Source organism: Pezoporus occidentalis, unplaced genomic scaffold (assembly GCF_034315485.1).
Source record: "Pezoporus occidentalis ecotype Australia unplaced genomic scaffold, CSIRO_AGI_Poc_V1 ctg16, whole genome shotgun sequence".
Classification (NCBI taxonomy): Eukaryota; Metazoa; Chordata; class Aves; order Psittaciformes; family Psittacidae; genus Pezoporus; species Pezoporus occidentalis.
Window position 1 is genome coordinate 8,153,905 of NW_026913425.1, and position 21,448 is coordinate 8,175,352.

Genomic DNA, 21,448 nt, shown 5'->3' on the forward strand with positions numbered 1-21,448 from the left:
TCAGTCCTTCCTGCTTTTCCCACCTCAGCTCATGATGTTGAACCATAACTGTTTCCTGGTAGTGTTAGTAGTTAACCACTGGGTGGGGAAAACATTGTGCTGTTCAGACTGCTAGTACATCTTTTTTGTGCATTAGGTCCCAACCTTACAGTCGGTTTAGTTCAACAAAAAAAGCCATTATTCAAGACAGAATATGTGGTTAGATGAATCTTCCCTTTAATAGAGTTTAAATCTTAAGTTAGAATCATAGAATAGTTAGGGTTGGAAAGGACCTTAAGATCATCAAGTTCCGATCCGCCTGCCATGGGCAGGGACACCTCCCACTAAACCATCTCACCCAAGGCTTCATCCAACCTGGCCTTGAACACTGCCAAGGATGGAGCATTCACAACCTCCCTGGGCAACCCATTCCAGTGCCTCACCACCCTAACAGGAAAGAATTTCCTCCTTATATCCAATCTATATCTGTTTTAAGTGTTCCTCTGTTTTAAGTGTTAACCCATTACCCCTTGTCCTATCACTACAGTCTCTAATGGAGAGTCCCTCCTCAGCATCCTTGTAGCCCCCCTTCAGATACTGGAAGGCTGCTATGAGGTCTCCACGCAGCCTTCTCTTCTCCACGCTGAACAACCCCAATTTAAATTTATTAGTTCTTAGATTTATTAGTTCTTAGATTTATTTTAAATGGATCATACTGATGGATCAGTATCCTTCTGAGTTACTATACATTAAATAGTTTTAAACCAGAAACTTCAGGTAGATAATTAAAACCAGTGAAAATTAGCTAGAAACTGTAACTGAGAGAAATTGATGAAATGTCTGAGATTTGATCAACTTAATCTATGGTCATTGTTTTATTTCCTGATGTTTCCCTCATGCTGTAAAGTACTGGTTCAAATACCTCTTCAACCATAAAATTTTTCTAAGTATGTAAAAGATGCTTTTCTGTTCATAGGAGGATAAAGGCCTTGTTCATGGGAATGTCTGTGCAAAAAACATCTTACTTATCAGAGAAGAAGACAGGAAGTCTGGAAATCTTCCATTTATAAAACTAAGTGATCCTGGCATCAGTATTACAGTCTTGCCAAGAGATAGTAAGTCTTCGTGTCAGCTTTCTTGTTTAATGCTTTTGACTTGAAAAATAGGTTTGGGGTGGGTTTATTTTTCTGACCACCATCTCAGGTACTTCTGTTACAAAAAGTTCCTTCTTCCATATGTCTTTTTGAAGTAAGCTCTTCAGTCTTAGTCAGCAGTTTTGAGTGTATCTTCTTTATCATCAGATAGCTACAGGAAATAAAGCCACAGTTCTCCATTGTGTGAGGTTTCTTCCTTACTGTTCTCATTTTCAACTTTTTTTTTCCCACTGTTAGTACTATCAGGATGCTGTAAGGTACCATGAGTAAGTCTTTTGTGTCTGCAGGTAGCTGCTGGGGTTAGTATCCTGTTATTGATCAAGATTAAATTGTTGTATTTTATAGCTTGGTGAATGTCATGGTTTAAGCCCAACTGGTAACCACACAGCCGCTCACTCACTCCCCCCGATTCCTCCCCCTGCTCCCGGAGGGATGGGGAGGGGAATTGAAAGAATGTAGACCCCACGGGTTGAGATAAGAACAGTCCAGTAACTAAGGTATAACACAAAACTACTACTGCTACCACCAATAATAATGATGATAAGGGAAGTAACAAGGTGAGAGAATATAAAACTAAAAAAGGAAAAGGAAAATAAAACAATAAACACAAGTAATGCACAGTACAACCATTCACCACCCACCGACCGATACCCAGCCCTACCCAAGCAGTGATCTGGGCCTTTGAGGTAACTCCCCCCAGTTTTTATACTGATATGATGTGTTGTGGAATGGAATACCCTTTTGGCTAGTTTGGGTCAGGTGTCCTGTCTCTGCTACCTTCTGGCATCCCATGCTCCTCCTCACAGGCAGAGTATGAGACTGAAAAGTCCTTGATCGGAGCATCGTTAAGCATTCCTTAGCAACAACTGAAAACATCGATGTTACCAGCATCATTCTCAGACTGGAGTCTAAAGCACAGCGCTGCACCAGCTACTAAGGAGTAAAATGACTGCTACTGCTGAACCCAGGACAATGAAGCTTTCAGAGCTGAAAGTAAAGAGAAACAATTCCTTGTTACGGAGTCTTTTCTGTGCCATAATGTGCCAACCTCTAGCAGAGTACTTTTTACTCTTTGCCATCTAGTTTCTTCGCAGTAGCTAGTAGGTCTCAGTAATACTGGGGGAAATGCAGAAGTTGAATCAAAAATAATGGAAATGATGTTAAAGCAGTTTCATAACATTAGGCTTATTTTACAATAAAACTAGTGGTCTTCCACTCTCATTCATAAATATCATTTTTGTAGGTATTCTGTAGTTTGAGGTATTTTAGGCAGAAACAAAAACTTGTGAAGCTCTTAGAAGCACATTACAGAACGATATACCTAAGTATTCTGAAGTCATTTTAAAGAAATCAAATGTGTTAGAGAATTTTCTGGTTGTATTATTCATCTTAACATGATGTTTCCTTTGCATGATTGCACAGTTCTTCTTGAGAGGATACCATGGGTGCCACCTGAATGTATTGAGAATCCCAAACAATTAAGCCTGGCCACAGACAAATGGAGCTTTGGTACTACTTTGTGGGAAATCTGTAGTGGAGGAGATAAACCTCTGAGTGCATTGGATTCTTCAAGAGTAAGCATTACTGAGTCTGCAGTCATAACAGTTCTTTGAACACTTCTAATTTAAGACATCTGTTGCTGTAACTGTGTCAGCTTGTAAAGTGTTTTACCACAATAGGAAAAGAACACTTACTGCTAGTTTATCATCAGAAGTGATGATTGAGGTTTGTTTTTATGCTGTTTGTTTTTTTTTTCATTGGGACAAAGTACAGTATTGCCAGTATTACCTTGTTCATGTTTCTGTTGCTTTGTTGCAGCAGCGTATGACTTCAGACAAAAAGTATTCTTAACAATATACATAGATTTTAATTAGCATTGTTCTAATAATTGAATATCTTAGAGTATTTAACACTGTGTGTGTTGCAGAAAATTCTACTGTTTTAGCTAAACCAGAAATGTTGACTGTTTAAACTAGGGGCAGGGCATGGAGGGGAAACACATTCCATAAAAATATTCTTTCTTACATACTTGCTTCCTCAATTAAAAAAAAAAGATTATTGCCTTTACTACACTACAAAAAGGTTTGTAGTATTACATTTAAAATGGCTGTTACCTTCTCACAAAGCCTGTTCTGATTTCTCAGGTGTTGTAATCAGCTCTTACAATAAGCTCCAATGTCTACCTAGACTTAGTTTATAGATAACTAGGTATTTCAGAAGTTGCCCTCCTCTGCTCTACTAATACACATTCTTTAATAATACTCAGAAAGCCTTTTACAGCTGGAGGAACTTAGCAAGCTCACAGGTGGATAGAATTTTCTAACGGATCTATCCCATTGAGGTTTTATGAAATCACCAGTAAAGGAGACATCATCTTTCTCAGTATCATTCTCTATTTTCTTATCTTCCACCAGTAACTGACTTGGAATTTCTGAACTAATTACTCTAAATTATGCCAGCATTGCTGTATTGTCATCCTTGGCTTTTCACATAAATTGGTCAGATGTACATTTAATGAGATAACAAGTCTAGGTTGAGAGCTGTATCTTTTGCCTTTTACCTTTTTAATTCCAGAAACTACAGTTTTATGAAGATAGGCACCAGCTTCCTGCTCCCAACTGGACAGAACTAGCAAACCTTATAAACAACTGTATGGATTATGAGCCAGATTTCAGGCCTTCATTTAGAGCAATTATACGTGACTTGAATAGTTTGTTCACTCCAGGTGAGTCTGTGCTACAAGAAGAATACGCTAGACAAAAAGACCCTGATTCCCATTGGTTGGTGCCCTCCTTTTTGGTATTTTGATCCACAACCACTCTCCAGAGCACCCCCAGAAATCTGAGTTTGTAAGGACACTGTGTGACTGTTTTAAACACTGTGTTTAGACACTCTGAACTTTTTTATTTTTTTCTAAAGGTGAACACATTAAAAGTCAGCATTATCATTCAAAGCAGTTTTCTGGTTTGATTATTGCCTGTCCCAAACATTTTAGTCTTTAAACCAAGTTTATTATGCTTCTTAAGTGTCTTTTTTCTCTTAATAAAATAAATACTTTTTTTTTTTTTTTTTCAAATGGAAGATGCATGTTATTACAAGCTCATTTCTGCCCTCTGCAGCAGTGGAATTGTTGCATAATAGTTGCTAAATTTGAAATGTAATAGGCCTGTAAAAAGAGAAAATTGGGAAATTAAAGCAAGACTTGCTGTGAGTTAGGACAAGTCATTTGGCTTCTTTGTAATTCATCTTTGACTGCAAATTACTATGGAGACATTTGTTATTAATACTCTGCTGAGCTTGGGGTATGCCAGGCAAAGGTATAACATGAAAAGATTATAATGTTTCTTCATCTCCTATTAATTTCTCTGTCCCTCCTATTCCCATTCTCTCTTCTCTTCTTCCTCCTATCATTCAGATTATGAGCTTTTAACAGAAAGTGATATGTTGCCAAATATGAGAATTGGAGCACTTGGATTTTCTGGTGCTTTTGAAGATCGTGACCCAACACAATTTGAAGAGAGACATCTTAAGTTTTTACAGCAACTTGGAAAGGTAGGATATTTTGAAATTCTCTAATTGCCTAGGAAAGAACTGTCTTTTTACCATGACCCCATATATATTATTTACATTGAAACTTTTGCTACAGAAATCAGTAATTTCAGTCACATCTGACCACAATGTGAAGTTCCTGAAAGGAGGTTGTAGTGAGGTGGGTGTCGGTCTCCACTCCCAAGCAATAGGTAATAGGACAAGAGGTAACAGCCTCAAGCTGCACCAGGGAAGGTTTAGATTGGATAGTAGGAAAAATTTCTTCACAGAGACGGTAATCAGGCATTGGAACAGGATGCCCAGGGAAGGGGTGGAATCAGAGTCCCTGGAAGTGTTCAAAAACCATGTATATGTGGCGTTGGTCTTGGCAGTTTAGTGTTGGTCTTGGCAGTCTTGGTGTAATGGTTGATCTTGATAATACTGAAGGTCTTGAAAGTCTTCCAGCCTAGCTGATTTTACGATTCCTTTTAGATCTTTTTCACAATATCATTAGCTAGAATAAGGATAGATGGTGTCTACAGTGAATCAAGTCATACTGAAAGGCTAAAATCTTTTTCAGTAATGCAGAGCTGCATGAGACGGATTTTTGTTTCTTTTTAAAATACATGGTATTCATTTTAAAAGGCTCCAGAACAGTCTTCCATAGAACTGGTGGAGTTTGGGGGTTTTTATGCATCCGTATTCAGGGAAGTCTGAATACGCAGTCCCTAAATTCAGTAATGTTTTTGAGATACATCTAGGCCTTGAATCTTTTAGGTGTTAGAAATCTGCATTTGGTTACTACTTCTGCAAGTCACTGCAGCCTGCCTGTGTGATGCCTAGAGAGATGACCAGGTGCAGGTGGTAGATCTTCACCAAGTACCATTTTCTCAGAGTGGCACCTTCCTGGTTTATGGTTTTTATTGCCGTGATAGCTATATATTCCTTTGACTCCAGCTACTAGTGAAAGCAAGCATGAAGGCGAAATGGCAGAACTACTTGTGTTTGCAGATGGTTTGGTTCTAACTGTAAACAGTAGTGTAGCATAGGGAGAGGAACAGAGTGGTAGGTGATGACTGCACAAAGGAAGATGGAAAAAAACACAGAATCATCATAGAATAGTTTGGGTTGGAAGAGACCTTATGATCATCTTGTTCCAGCCGCCCTGCCCTGGGCGGGGGGGGGGGGGGGTTGCTTCCATTGGACCAGGTTGCTCAAAGACTCATACAGCCTGGCCTTGAACACTTCCAGGGATGAAGCAGCCACAACTTCTCTGGGCAACTTGTTCCAGTGTTGCACCATCCTTATAGTGAAGAGCTTCTTCCTAGTGCCTAATCTAAATCTTTCTTCTTTCAGTTTAAAGCCATTCACCCTTGTCCTGTCACTACAGGCCCTTGTAAATACAAGTCCCTCTCCAGCTTTCTTGTAGGTCCCCTTTAGGTACTGAAAGACTATCAGCCTGTCTTCATAGCAGAGGTGCTCCAGCCCCGATCATCTTTCTGGTCTCCTCTGGACTCACTTGAGTAGGTCCACATGCTTCTTGTGTTAGCCGCTCCTTTTGATTCAGCCCAGCATATGGTTGGCTTTCTGGGCTGCAGGTGCACACTAAGCTTCCCATCAACAAACACCCCCAAGTCCTTCTCCTCGGAGCTGCTCTCAGTCCAGTTTCTGCCCAGCCCATAGTTGTGCCTGGGATTGCTCTGACCCACATTCAGGACCTTGCACTTGGCTTTGTTGAACTTCATGAGGTTGGCACTGGCCACCTCTCCAGCCTGTCAGGGTCCCTCTGGATGACATCCCTTCCCTTCAACATGTTGACTGCTCCACACAGCTTGGTATCATCAGCAAATTTGCTGAGGGTTCATCAGTCCCACTGTCTGTGGTGCCAACAAAGATGTTGAACAGCACCAGTCCCAGTACTGACCCTTGAGGAGCACCACTTTTTACCAGTCTCCACTTGCACTCTTTGAGTGCGACCATCCAGCCAGTTCCTTATCCACCAAGTCAATCTGTCAAATCCATGCCTCTCCAATTTAGAGAGAAGGATGTTGTGAGGGACATCAAATGCACAAGTCCAGGTAGGTGACATCAGTCATTCTTCCCTTATCCACTAATGCCATTTCCTCATCATAGAAGGCCACCAAATTTGTCAAGCATGATTTGCCATTAGTGAAGACATGTTGGCTGTCACCAATCACCCCCTGACTGACATAAACAAAGAAAAGGAAAAAGGTAGAACATTGAAACAAATGAGGGAAGAGCCACCAAGAACTGGGGGAGAGTTAATAGCTGAGAGGAACCTAAATGAAGGGATTTTTGGAGGTGCTGCAGAAGTAGTGTGCCAGCTAACAATTTGGAAGTGCAAATGGAAATCTGTGAAGGGGGGGGGGAGGAATAGATGGACCTCAACCCCTTGATTCCTTCTGTGCTATTCACTTCCTTTCATTGAACGTATTTCTTAACAGATGATCTGTATTCTTTTCTCTCAGGGAGGTTTTATGACATTTCACATAATTAATTGTGGTCACCTGAATGCTCATCCAGTGAGCACTGAGGCAGCTAAGAAAGACTAAGAAAGTGGACTTGTTTTTAGTTGTATTTCCATTTGTGATCTAGGGAAATTTCGGCAGTGTTGAGATGTGCCGCTACGACCCACTGCAGGATAATACCGGAGAGGTGGTGGCTGTGAAGAAGCTGCAACACAGCACAGAAGAGCATCTTAGGGACTTTGAAAGAGAAATTGAAATTCTTAAATCTCTGCAACATGATAACATTGTTAAATACAAAGGAGTATGCTACAGTGCAGGTATGTGCTATATTAAATACACCTTCATGTCTACACTTAAGTATCCATACTGAGTTCAGAGAGGCAAGTGTTTATGGAAGTCACTGACTTGTCATAACTTTACCAAGACTTAGAGAGCACAAATCAAAGTAGTGACTGCTGTGTACTACTACTCAGTACAAGGTGGGCATCTTATTCAGTCAGCTCATTGCATTATTTGATTGATTTAGAGAAAGTACCATTTTGACTAATTACCCCGTTTCTTTATCTTAGAGTGAAAGTTGTCCTAGAAAATAATTTAAGGTGAAGTGGGGAAAATGCAACCATTTTGTAACTGTTCTTGTTTTTTACTCCATGTAATGTCCTGGAGTGGATATTACCAATTCTTCTACGGCCTATATGATAAAAGACTAGACAAAAAGTTTTAGAAGCAGATGTGTTTGAGTAAATTGTTGATGCTGTTGATGAATGAAAGCATGGGTTCTGCCCAGGCTCTTAATGTAAAAATTAAAATCCTGAGTTAAGAATCAGACTAAGTCTTTAAAGATGGTATAATTGCTGACCAGTTGATGTCAGTTGCCATTCTGAGTTTCATCTCAGCAATGAGGAGGAATTACATAAACACAGATACACACACGGGGCACTTCTGCTTTGCCTTAGCAGTAGTAGCTAAAGTATTGATTAAACGATCTTGATTAGTGACGTGGTGTATATCAAGCATATCCCAATTATTGTGTTTAAGTAACTGTCATTTCCTGAACAAATACAGTTAACTAATACATGAAAGATTGCATCGTGATGTACATATAATAAATTATTTTTTTGTATTTAGACTATTTTCTATTTTATTCATGGACATTAGTAAATATATTTCAAAATTTGTCATTGGAAAATGCCAGGAAAATAAAGTGTATTTTTTGTTGTTGTTATAAAAGGTCGTAGGAATCTAAGATTAATCATGGAATATTTACCATATGGAAGTTTACGAGATTATCTGCAGAAACATAAGGAGAGGCTGGACCACAAGAAGCTTTTACTGTATGCATCTCAGATATGCAAGGTAGGAAATTTCAGATGACTCACATTTTTCAAGAAATTTGTGGTTTTGGCCTTGTCTCATTTGTCTCAAAACAACCTTGGTGTATCTTTTATGTCGTTGGGCTACTAGTACCACATAACCCTAAAAAAAGTAGCAGTATATATTCCTGTACTCAAAAACCGGACAAACTTCTTAATACAGGATGCCAAGACTTGGCCTATCTGCTGACTAAGGAAGAATATACTGAATTTATTTCTGTTTATTTCATCGTTTGCTTAGCTTATATTTTGTCCCAAAGAATTAAAGCCTGTTTTCTCCCTAGCGAGAGTTGAAATAAAGTTTTGCAGGAGTTAATGCACTCATCCAGGCAAACTCTTCATGACATAGTATAACTGATTTTTCAGAACTTGGACATTCAGCTGTAAAACTACTATAACAGCATATGTTTAAGGAATTTTGTCTAAACTGTAAATATTTGCTTATTTAGCAGAAAGAGCAAAGATACATGATTTCTGTATGAAGAAAGAGAGGCCATTGAAGTGCTCAGAGCTGTAATAAATTATTTGCTAGTCCCATTGGTTGGTACTGAAGATCCTTAAAATTGTGAAGAGGTGGGCAAACACCTGATCTTTATTGTGGTATCTTATTTCCTCAGAAAGAAGACTTAATGACCATCCTAGTATTACTCTGTTATTTTTCTTTAGATACAAGAAGCTACAGACACTTTAGATTTCATTCCATGTTCAGTTGTTTGGGAAAAGAAAAACAGAAAGTGGGGAAGCAGGGGGAAGAGAGAAAAGGCAGCAGGGGAAAGACATCCACACCCTTAAGGCATGTACCAGAAATATTTTTAAATTCCTTTCCCCAGTCCCCACATCAAAGACATGGAGACAGTAGCTGACTAAAGAGTATTTTTCAGTGTGTGTAGCCCATAGATATTCTAATGTCTGGTAATTCTGCTATGCGACATTTGGAGCAGAAGCTTTCCTTCTGCAGATCTTTAGAGAAGGCCTGACAAGAATCAGGCAGCAGTGTCTTTGCCAGAGCTGAGATCTTCTCCAGGAATTCAGACTTCCTTTGAAGTGAACAGAGCTTGGTAATTCCCTGCTTGAAACTGGACTGATCCAGTAAACGTTTTGGCTACTGAACCTGGGGCATGTGCAGAAGGATGCCACAGGCACCTTCAGCAGCAGCTAATCTCACCTGTTCATGTGTTTCACTGAAGCAAAGCTGGATGGGTAGTCTTCAGCAAAAACTCCTTGATGGGCAAGCAGTGTGCAGTGTTGTGAAAGGTGTGATTTAGGGTTGCTCAAAGAATGATCATCAAAGTTAATTGGCAAGAGCAGTTTTAATACAAATTTATAAACCAAAAACAAAATTCAGTGGCAAGGTTCACTCTGTTACATTTTACATGAATGACGCATACAAAGAAAAATTGAACTAAAATCAAACTGAAATTGATTGATAAGAGACAGTGAAGGCACAAAAGGTAAGGGAGACCCTCCCATTAAGTCATGAGGTTCAGAGTAGATCCTCTTGCTTTCCACAGTCCTTATGGAGCTTAGGTGCAACTGAGTCCAATCTTAGTTTCAGACTTGGGCAATGGTTTATGTCTGATGGAACAAATACAGGGAATAAAGAAATCCTCCTGTGGCATCATGAAGCTCAGAGTAGACTTGCTTGCTTTCTAAAGTGATGGAGCCAAGGTGCGGCTGGGTCTACTCTTAGTCGCAGACAAGGTTACAAGTGAATTAATTCACCACAGATGGCTTTTACTAGCAGCAATCTGCAGTTTCAGGGTGGATCTTAACATTTATGAAGACAGTAAATAGGATTTACTGCACTTGCTATGTCAGTTTATATACACATGCATGCACTTACAGTCACAAAGACATATAAGGATACTGGTTAAAAACTGCCCTAGAAGTCAGTTAAATGTTCATATCAAATGTCTTGACATTCCTCAGCAGGTAAGGGTTGAGCCTCGAGGAGTGGGGGGACTTCAGCCCAGATGCGTTTGTCAGCTTTTGATGACAGTCTCTGATTATTGCGAATGTGGAGAGTTCATGAGCTCTGAGATATGTGCCATCCAGAAGGAGATGCTGGTTGCAGCCTGCTGCAGTCCGGGAGAGCTCAGGGGTGCTCACTTATGCCTGCTGTTCATAGGGTTGCAAGATGATTCACTTTAGGCATTAGTAAATTTCTGACCTGGATACAACATGGGTCAGTAACTTCAGTAACAGTGCTACCATTCTGCTCAGGCTGTGAACAAAGGAAGGAGTGTTCCAAGGCTGTAAGGAGGATGACTAATTATCCCCAGTCTCTCTTCTCACCTTAGCCAGGGAACTGGAGTCCCTGGTACCATCAGTGCCTCCCTTCTTAGCCATTCAAGAGTTCCTGTTACGGTCAAGAGGCACTTCACTGCCCAACTGATTACACAAAAGCCATGAGGATTCCTGAGGTTGTAGAGCAGCCCAGAGGGTGGACGGGGAGATGCACCAGCGCATGAGGTTGGGAAACAGAAAATGTTGTTAACAAGTCTGTGACAAGTGTCAGTCTTTAAACAGAGAGGAAGGATTGAACATGTGACCACCTACTCAGAGGATTAAAAGATCCTCTAACGTGTGTCTCAAAGTCATTCTCCAGTAACAGACATAAGGAATTCTCAGTACTACTTCTGCAACAAAATAGCTGTTACTATCAGTGCTGGTAAGTCACTGAAAACAATTTTCCTTTAAGCAAACAACACCAACTAGGATGACAGATCATAGAATAAAGATGCAACAGTGGTTTTTGAACACACAAAGTCAGCCGCTTACCTGTTTCATTCTGTGACCTGAAGGGTTGTAAGGTGCCTGCACTTTTCGCTGTCATAATAATCTGTGAAGCTTGCAAATGTAAGTCTTCAGGCCCATTCAGAAGACTGAAGGAACAGCAGTGGCAATGTGTCTCTGGACCCTGGTCTATGAGACAGAGGTATCTGATAGGAGGGCTGGAAGGTGGATTTTCGCTTTTGCAGGCAGTGCAAGGATGACAGGAAACCATGGCAAAGGACCTGAATATAAAAGGTACAAAGAAAAAGTTTTTAATGTATGTGCGCACCTACACACATATAAAAGAAGCATCCAAATATTAGTAGACTTAAGAATGATAATGAAAAATCAAAATAGCAGTTGAAATGACTGTTTCGTAAGTACCAAGCACCAGTCAAGAGAAAGATAGAATACACCTTCTGAAAATACGTAAGTGGGAAGACACCCTGCTTTCAAGTGCAAAGCATGGGTACACAGTGTGGAAATGTGGGAAGTCCATAATGGACTTGATCTTAAAGAAGCATCTTCACTTCTAATGGAAGCAGTCTAAGAATTACAGCGTTTATGTCTTGTTTTGCGTTGTTGCTGTACAACCTGCAAAGCAATGTGTAGTATTCTGTTATTTCAAAACAATTAAAAACATGAGTACCTAATATTATGAAAATGGGATATAAATGTTTTTCCTTCTTCTTTTAGTTGATCATATTTCTCCCTTTCCTTTAGCTGTTTTTGCTTCTCCTGCAATGTTTGCTCTTTCAGCATCTCATATTTCTTCTTTCTGCTGTGCATTTCTGTCACTCTGTTATTTTGGGTTATTAAATCAAAAATCTTTCTCCTTCTGCCTTGCAGCTTTTCTCTCAAATGTATGAGAGAAAATACATGAGGGTTAAGATGTGTTTGCTTGCTTGCTGTATTTTAGTTCCTTGCTACTATACCGGGAAAAGGTTCTTGACTTAAAGGTGTAATTTTTTGTGTGCGTATCTTGTAGTGTGAAAAGCAGCATTTTCATAAACAGCATTTGCTAGTGGTGATGTTTCTGTAGGTATAAATCAGTGCAGCTGCGACCTGGTGCAGCTTGTGCCACTAGTACAGCTTGTCTGGTGGCAAGCAATTGGACTCTGTCCTTAACTTCAAAGAATCTTGACAATAGAATGGCAAGTTACTTCTTTGTGCATCTGGCAGTTAACTGCCTATCAAAACTTCAGGCTGTGCTCAGGGGAAGGAGTGTTCCAAGGCTTTCAGGGGGATGACTCATTATCCCCATTCTTGCTTCTCACCTCAGACAGGGAACAGGAGTCCCTGGTACGATCAGTGCCTCTCTCCTTAGCCATGTGAGAGTTCCTGTTACAGTCAAGAGGCACTTCACTGCCAAACCCGTTACGCCTTTAATAGGCAGTTAACTTCTCCATGCACCTAGTTTTTGGATATTCTTTTTTTATCTTTTGGTCCTGCATTTTGTTTGTGCTGGCTGATAGGAGAAGATAGGAATTAAGAAAAAAATCCGTAATCAAGAAGAAAAAAAGACACTTTTCCATCTCTTAGTGTTTAAACTGCTTCATGTGTTCCTGCTGCAGAGTCCAACTTTAATGAAGCATTTGAAATCACAGTTAAACTCAATTCCATTGTTAGATTAGTGCCACGGGATTATGATCTCCACTTAGAATTTGCATGTTTTCAATTTTATACCTCTCTTAGATCAGGTATTTTCAGGCAAACAGAAAGATTACTGTCATTGAAGGAATTTTAGGACTGTTTGTTTTAAGTACAGCATGTAGTAGCAAGAAAAAGTTACATCATTTATATAGACCGGTTGTATCAGAAACCCAGGGGTGTCACTTTGAAAAACCTGGGTGTGGTGTTTTTCAGGATAGCAGTGGATAGGCAGGTAATGAAAAATTAGCGTCATTTTTGAACGAGTTTGGAATTGGGTGTGAGTAGTCAGCAATGCCACCTAGCGGCGCAAGGAGGTAGCGAGACCCTGAGGGGAAGGTCAGGCTTCGAAGTCAACGATTTCTGAGGCTTCTCACTTTAAAGAAAAGAGAGAGAGAGAAAAATAAATCTTTAAGTATTAATAGTATAACGTTAATGTTCGTAAATTTCAGTTCAACAATACTCTTAGTTTAATTTATTACTTTTTCAGTTGTGTTGTCACAGTGAGATACTTTCTTCTGAAACTGACAGCTTGCTTTGTATTTCCTTTTTCATATGATTTGGGTCTCTCAGCACTGTGCAGGGTCTACTTCTGTGCACCATTTATTGCTCTGTAAGGAAGACGTTCTGATTTGTAGTAATGCCACTACACACACTGGCTTCTGCTGCGTTTCATTGTTATCAAAAAGGATTGCGTACATTGGTAAAAAGGGATCAGCAGCAGCAAGAGAAGACATGGCTTCAGGCTAATGCTTTGTTACAGCAACCCATGGAAATACAACAATAAGCATAACTTTGCTGGTGAATAATGGTCCACATGGAAGAGAAACACACAGGTGGGAAATCTGTCAGAGAATAGTTTCCAAATTAGGGTAATCATAATGTAAAGTTTCAGAAAGCAGAAGTACAAACTGAAGAAAAGATTAAATGAAATGTGTAAATAGGACAGTCTTCGCGTCTGCCCTGGATTGTGTAGTTTAGCCCAAATTTTGGTTTTCCTTCTATCACCAGCGAACTGCATTTGGCCACAGAAGGGAGCTGTAACAGCTGTCCAGTTATGTAATGAAAAAGCACTTGCCTCTGGCACATGTTTAGTCTATCTTCTTTCAGGTAAGAGAAATCCCTGCACTTGGAAAAAGTAACTCCTCAGAGAAGACAAATGTCCAAGCATACCAATTTTGGTAACAGTCATTACCAAATGACTTAAACTTTGAATTTAATTCGCCCCTTAAAGGAAAGTGCAACTACGTAATGGTAAAAGTAACTTTCTGTTGTGTTTGTGAACTTTCTGTCTAGGGCATGGAGTATCTGGGCACAAAAAGATATGTTCACCGGGATTTAGCAACAAGGAATATCTTAGTGGAAAATGAGAACAGAGTTAAAATTGGAGATTTTGGATTGACAAAAGTCTTGCCACAAGACAAAGAATACTACAAAGTAAAGGAACCTGGTGAAAGCCCTATATTTTGGTAAGTCTTGTTTTGATGTACGAAATTGTGACATGTTTTCAGTTTTTACAATTTCATAGAATCATAGAATGGCTAGGGTTGGAAAGGACGTTTAGATCATCTAGTTCCAACCCCCCTGACATGGGCAGGGACACCTCACACTAAACCATGCCACCCAAGGCTTCGTCCAGCCTGGTCGTGAACACTGCCCGGGATGGAGCATTCACAACCTCCTTTGGTGACACATTCCAGTGCCTCACCACCCTAACAGGAAAGAATTTCCTCCCTATATCCAATCTAAGCTTCCCCTGTTTAAGTTTTAACCCATTACTCCTTGTCCTGTCACTACAGTCCCTAATGAAGAGTCCCTCCCCAGCATCCCTATAGGCCCCCTTCAGATACTGGAAGGCTGCTATGAGGTCTCCATGCAGCCTTCTCTTCTCCAGGCTGAACAGCCCCAACTTCCTCAGCCTGTCTTCATACAAGAGGTGCTCCAGTCCCCTGATCATCCTCATGGCCCTTCTCTGGACTTGTTCCAACAGTTTCATGTCCTTTTTATGTTGAGGACACCAGAACTGCACACAGTACTCCAGGTGAGGTCTCACAAGAGCAGAGTAGAGGGGCAGGATCACCTCGTTTGAGGTCATGCTCCTTTTGATGCAGCCCAGGATACCATTGGCTTTCTGGGCTGCAAGCGCACACTGAAGCCGGCCCATGTTCATTTTCTTATCGACCAACACCCCCAAGTCCTTCTCCACAGGGCTGCTCTGAATCTCTTCTCTGCCCAACCTGTAGCTGTGCCTGGGATTGCTAAGATCCAGGTGTAGGACCTTGCACTTGGCATGGTTAAACTTCATGAGCCCACCTCACAAGCGTGTCAAGGTCCCTTTGGATGGCATTCCTTCCCTCCAGTATATCAACCGAACCACACAGCTTGGTGTCATTGGCAAACTTGCTGAGGGCGCACTCAATCCCACTGTCCATGTTAGCGACAAAGATGTCGAACAAGACCGGTCCCAACATCGATCCCTGAGGGACGCCACTCGTTACTGGTCTCCAGACAGACATTGAGCCATTGACCACAACTCTTTGTGTGCGGCCATCCAGCCAGTTCTTTAACCACCAAGTGGTCCATCCATCCAATTGATGTCTCTCCAGTTTAGAGACAAGGATGTCATGTGGGACAGTGTCGAACGCTTTACACAAGTCCAGGTAGATGACATCAACTGCTCTACCCCTGTCCATCCATTCTGTAGCCCCATCATAGAAGGCCACCAAGTTGGTCAGGCAGGATTTCCCCTTAGTGAAGCCATGCTGGCTGTCACCAAGTACCTTGTTGTTTTTCATGTACCTAAGCATGCCTTCCAGGAGAATCTGCTCCAAGATTTTGCCAGGCACAGAGGTGAGACTGACTGGTCTGTAATTCCCTGGGTCATCCATTTTCCCCTTCTTGAAAATGGGGGTTATATTTCCCTTTTTCCAGTTATCGGGAACTTCACCTGACTGCCGTGATTTCTCAAATATGATGGCCAGTGGCTTCGCAACTTCATTTGCCAGCTCCTTCAGGACCTGCGGATGGATCTCATCAGGACCCATGGACTTGTGCACATTCAGATTTTTAAGATGGTCTCGAACCAGTTCCTCTCCTACAGTGGTCCCAAGGTCTTCATTCTCACAGTCCCTGCATTTGCCTTCCAAGACTTGGGTGGTGTGGCCAGAGCCTTTGGCAGTGAAGACCGAGGCAAAGAAGTCATTCAGAACCTCAGCCTTCTCCAAATCCTGTGTAGCCAGTTCTCCTGAGAGCTTCCTGAGGGGGCCTACGTTGTCCTTAGTCTGTCTTTTATTTTCAGTGTACCTACAGAATCCTTTCATGTTATCTTTCACATCCCTAGCCAAGTTTAATTCTAACTGGGCCTTAGCTTTCCTAACCTGGTCCCTAGCTTCCCAGACAGCATGCCTGTATTCTTCCCAGGCTGCCTGTCCTTGCTTCCACATTTTATGAGCCTCTTTTTTTTCCTTTTAATTTTCCTCAGGAGCTCCTTATCCATCCAAGGAGGTCTCCTGGCCCTCCTGCTGCACTTCCTTCTGGTTGGGATGCAGCACTCCTGAGCTTGTAGCAGGTGATCCTTGAATATGAACCAAGAGTCTTGGGCCCCCCTGCCCTCTAAGGCTATATCCCATTGAACCATACTAAGCAGGTTCCTGAAGAGGCCAAAGTCTGCCCTTTTGAAGTCCAGGGCAGTGAGCTTGCTGCACGCTCTTCTCACTGTCCTGAGGATCTCAAATTCGAGCATCTCATGATCGCTGCATCCAAGGCTGCCCTGGAGCGTCACATTTCCAACGAGCCCTTCCCTGTTGGTAAGCACAAGGTCAAGCATGGCACCTCTCCTTGTCGGCTCCTCTACTACTTGCAGAAGGAAGTTGTCTTCCACACAATCGAGGAACCTCCTGGATTGCTTGTGCCGGGCCGTAGCGTCCTTCCAACAGATGTCAGGGTGGTTGAGGTCACCCATGAGAACAAGGGCCTGTGAGCGTGAGGCTTTTCCTATCTATCTGTGGAGTGCTTCATCCGCAGGTTCTCCTTGATCAGGTGGTCTGTAACAGATCCCCATGGTAATGTCTCCCATAGCTATATTCCCTTTAACCCTGACCCACAAACTCTCTGTTCACTGCTCACCTGTCCCCAGACAGAGTTCCAAACTCTCCAGCCTATCCCTAACATAAAGGGCAGCTCCCCCTCCCTGCCTGCCAGGCCTGTCTTTTCTAAAGAGCCTGTAACCTTCCATTCCAACACTCCAGTCACAGGAGCCATCCCACCATGTTTCTGTGATGCCTATTATATCATACCCCCGTAGACATGCACACATCTCTAATTCCTCTTGTTTGTTCCCCATGCTACGGACATTTGTATAGAGGCATCTGAGCCGAGCTCCAAATGAAGCCGGCTCATTGGCTGGAGCAGCTGGGATATCTCTACGTTGCTCCAAGCATTTATTATAGGTTCTGGCAACTGGCTGGGAGTGTTGGGATGGAATGATGCTCCCCTCTCCCCCAACACATCTAGTTTAAAGCCTCCTTGACCAGTCTGGCAAGCCTCCTACCAAAACTGCTCTTTCCCTTCTTTATCAGACCAGCTCCACCAGCCCCCACTGGACCTGGCCTACAACCTTGGGTCCCATGTTCAAGACACCCAAACCCCTGACTATGACACCACCCTTTTAACCAGTTACTAACCTGGCTGATCCTCCTAGCTTTTTTTAGGTCCTCCCCTGCATCCTGGAGAATTGACGAAAAGACTATCATCTGAGCTCGAGAGTTCCTAAGCACCTCTCCCAGGGCTCTGTAGTCCTTCTTTATGTTCCCCAGGCTACTACTATCTATATCCCTCGCACCCACATGTATCACCAGGAGTGGGTAATAGTCCGTGGGACTTACTAGAGCAGGCAGCCTCTCTGCCACATCCCTGATCCTTGCCCCTGGTAGGCAACACACCTCCCTTGAGACTGGGTCAGGCCGACAGATGAGTGCTTCTGTCCCCTTCAGAGTAGAGTCCCCTACTACTACGACCTGCCACTTTTTCCTGGCAGCATCATTACAGATCTTTACCAGTGCATCAGCGAAATTGTTTTGCATATTGTGGAATTTTTAAGTACAAACTCAGGCCAGTTGCCCAGTGTTGTGAAAGTCACTTGCATGGGACTTTTCAACATACTTAAAACAAACAAACAAGCCAACCAAAAAATTACCGGAATGTTGAAAAGAAGTAGATGCAACATGAAAAGTATTCAAAGATAAAGGAAATCTTAAAGGGCTTGTTTCCCAGGATGCTTTAAAATTATGGACCTTTTGGTTCCCTAAACACTAGCCATACATATCCTCTAGCTGAGATCTGTTGGGTAGGGCCTCTGTTGACCAAGTGGAGTTAAAGTGGTTTAGACTCAGCCAGTAACTCAGCAAGATGCAGCCACTTGCTCACACTCCCCCTTCCCCTCTTCCCCAGGGCAGAATGGGGGGGGAATCAGAAGAATATAAACCCCACAGGTTGAGGTAAGAACAGTCCAATACCTGAAATAAAGTAAAATATAGTGATAATAGAAAGAATACCAATCATAATAATAGGAAACAACAAGAGAAGAAATGAAAGCTCAGAAAACACAAGTGAAGTGCAATACAATTGCTCATCCCCCACCAACTGATACCCAGCCCGACCTGAGCAGTGATCTAGCCCTTCCAGGTAACTCCCCCCAGTTTATATACTGGGCATAACATGCTGTGGTATGGAATACCCCTTTGGCTAGTCTGGGTCAGGTGTCCTGTCTCTGCTTTCTCCCGGCTTCTTGTGCCCCTCCTTACTGGCAGAGCATGAGAGGCTGAAAAGTCCTTGATCAGGGTAAGTGCTACTGAGCACAACTGAAACATCAGTGTGTTATCAGCATTGTACTCTGACTAAAGCCAAACCACAACACTGCACCAGCTATTAGGCATAAAAATAACTGCTACAACAGGACAATCCCACAGACTGTAATTAGCAAGGACAAGATGCTGGGTTGAATATTCAGGTAGATGTCTGTATTTGGGTGTGAAGCTTCCAGAGAAGGCCTGAGTTACTCCAAAATGCAGTAATGCTGCAATGAGCTCTGCTTTGCTTGGAAAAGAAGAACATTTTGCATAGCTTCTGAAAATGATGAAAGGATACTTACTGGCTGTAACTGACTTTCTTTCCAGGCCTTATCACATCAAAATCTTGTTTACTCGCACTATAGATAAGAAAAATATTCACAGCTTTGTTGGAAGAAAAGCAGACTCGGATATAGTTATCACTAACTGTGTGTGTTTAAGGCGGTTTATGTTTTCAATACCAATTAACTATTATTAAAAGAACAGTTACTTATGAAGGTAATGGAAGAAAATGAGAATGCGCTAATGTCTGTGAACAGAGAACAGTTATTCATAAAAAAAAAAGTCTTATTAAAAGAAGTACCTTCAAAACCGAGCTTTGTTGCATAGAACAGTCAATATTTCCATGTGTTATAGGTATGCTCCAGAATCTCTGACAGAAAGCAAATTTTCTGTGGCCTCAGATGTGTGGAGTTTTGGTGTCGTCTTGTATGAACTCTTCACGTACATTGACAAGAGCAAGAGCCCACCAGCTGTAAGTACCTAGTTAATGGTTCTCAGAAGTTTTTTGTCTGTTTATTTAGTTTTTTAAAAATATAAAGATTGTTCCTATACCTAAACAAGTTGATATTTACTGATAATTTTCTGGAGATACCTTAGTGTTTATGAGGCAGCATCCAACCAGAAGCAGCAACATGCTAAAACATATTAATATCAAGCCATAAGAGGGAAAGGAGATTGAAAATTATCTGATAATCTGTGCAGATCTTATCCACTCTGTAAATGCTAACTGTTTGAAAAAAAAAAAATTTCTCTTTATAGACTGTTCTTATTTTTTGTGGAGAGCAGTCTCAGATGCAGCTGTTTCATTGCAACATGTCATGTATTCCCAATGCTACTCCAAACCTAAGGCTAAGCCAAACAAATATGTAAACATTAAGGTGATTTAAATAAGGTAACTTAAAGTTGTTCTGTTTTGTTACCAGAACCCAAAGTTAGCAAGTTACTGAAGTTCAAGAAAGAGAGTGGCTTTTTGCAATCTGTTGGCAGGCACCTTTAAAGACAAATTTGCAGTCGATGGAGAAAAATGCTACTTGTACACCAAACAGCAATTCTCCAGATTGGAAACCAGATTCACAATCTTGTATCTGGCAGACACAACAGAGGACTGTTGAGCCTTGTATATGTGCTTGAGCTGTCCTTACCCTTGGCCAGTGTCTCAGTCCTGGCAAGTATAGTTTTGAGAGCTGAACACTGATGACAGGCAAAAATACATTTGGAAGATCTTTTCATTGACCTCACTGGACCTCTTAGTAATTCAGTACAATAACTAAGCTATGCAGGAAGAATTCCCAAGGTAGGGGCAGCTCTTCCTGCATAATAATGTAAACACTGCAGACACCTGAAGTGGTAAAATGGCAAAAAAAGTAGTAGAGTAAGTCATGGGCTTGGGTGGAATATACTTCGAATAAATCAATTCTGCATGTGCATCCACCACTTCATCAAGTTGGTTATCCTGGTGGTATGTATCAAGAAAAATGAATTCTGCCAATTAGCCGTGACATTCTCTTAGCTTTTGTAGTCTTCATAATGTTTCCCCAGCTTTAGCCATTTGCACATTCTAACGACACTTGTTTCATATTTTCATGCAAAGGATCATTAAAGACATTTATTTAGCATTGGAAGAAAAATAATTCCTGTGTGTCCTGCTTAGAAATTATTTTCAGTTAATAGTACTTCTAATGTCTGACAGTCTGAGATTTTAATCTGCCTTTTGGGTTATGTTGATTTTTGAATAGCAAAATTTTATCTATGTTTTAATTACGCTACTGTTTCTGGCCTCTAGTTAGTGGTTAATCTTTTTTAATACATCAGTATGGTATGACTTGTTTTCTGTTTCACTGTGATTTTTCCAAGCATCAAGATCTTGTTTTAATACTTCAGGAAGCTCTTCAGAATTAGCTGTGAGGTTTATCCTTTTAAAACTGGTTAATCATCTGGTGATGATCAACATTCTTGAAAATTTTTTACTTAGAGCTTCAAACTGTATATGTATCATCCTATTTTTATCCACACGCACAAAAAATACATTCTCTTGACTTGAAATCCCAAATTTTGTCATTGCTTTATACTACTCCATTATCATAAACTCTTGTTATAAAGAATTTTTGCTTGGTAAGAGTATTGCAGCATCTTTTTTTTTTCCTTAAAAATTATTTATGACACCTTGTGTTTCAGGAATTCATGCGCATGATTGGCAATGATAAACAAGGGCAGATGATTGTATTTCATTTGATAGAGCTTTTGAAGAATAATGGACGACTACCAAGACCAGATGGATGCCCTGATGAGGTGAAGTATTACTGTATTAATATGTTATGATAGCCTGAAAGGTGTTCAGTCAGGGTGAGTACCCCAAAAGTGCAAACTCTGTT

The 21,448-nt window shown here is 41.2% G+C and overlaps 2 protein-coding genes across 7 annotated transcripts in view; both read left to right on the plus strand.

Annotated features, from left to right (window-relative positions):
* The window catches only part of JAK2 (Janus kinase 2), a 66,366-nt gene that overhangs the window by 40,233 nt on the left and 4,685 nt on the right, over positions 1 to 21,448 (plus strand). For all 6 annotated transcript variants that reach the window (XM_062612533.1, XM_062612531.1, XM_062612532.1 and 3 more), the window contains 9 exons: positions 956 to 1,094; positions 2,556 to 2,707; positions 3,708 to 3,858; positions 4,549 to 4,685; positions 7,278 to 7,467; positions 8,382 to 8,506; positions 14,245 to 14,417; positions 19,431 to 19,548; positions 21,252 to 21,365. In XM_062612533.1, the coding sequence (XP_062468517.1) occupies positions 956 to 1,094; positions 2,556 to 2,707; positions 3,708 to 3,858; positions 4,549 to 4,685; positions 7,278 to 7,467; positions 8,382 to 8,506; positions 14,245 to 14,417; positions 19,431 to 19,548; positions 21,252 to 21,365 (1,299 nt within the window). The remainder of the gene's footprint in view (positions 1 to 955; positions 1,095 to 2,555; positions 2,708 to 3,707; positions 3,859 to 4,548; positions 4,686 to 7,277; positions 7,468 to 8,381; positions 8,507 to 14,244; positions 14,418 to 19,430; positions 19,549 to 21,251; positions 21,366 to 21,448) is intronic.
* The window catches only part of LOC134160488 (programmed cell death 1 ligand 1-like), an 88,997-nt gene continuing 74,269 nt past the window's right edge, over positions 6,721 to 21,448 (plus strand). The window contains exon 1 of the mRNA XM_062612561.1: positions 6,721 to 6,724. The gene's annotated coding sequence lies outside the window, so the exon portion shown is untranslated. The remainder of the gene's footprint in view (positions 6,725 to 21,448) is intronic.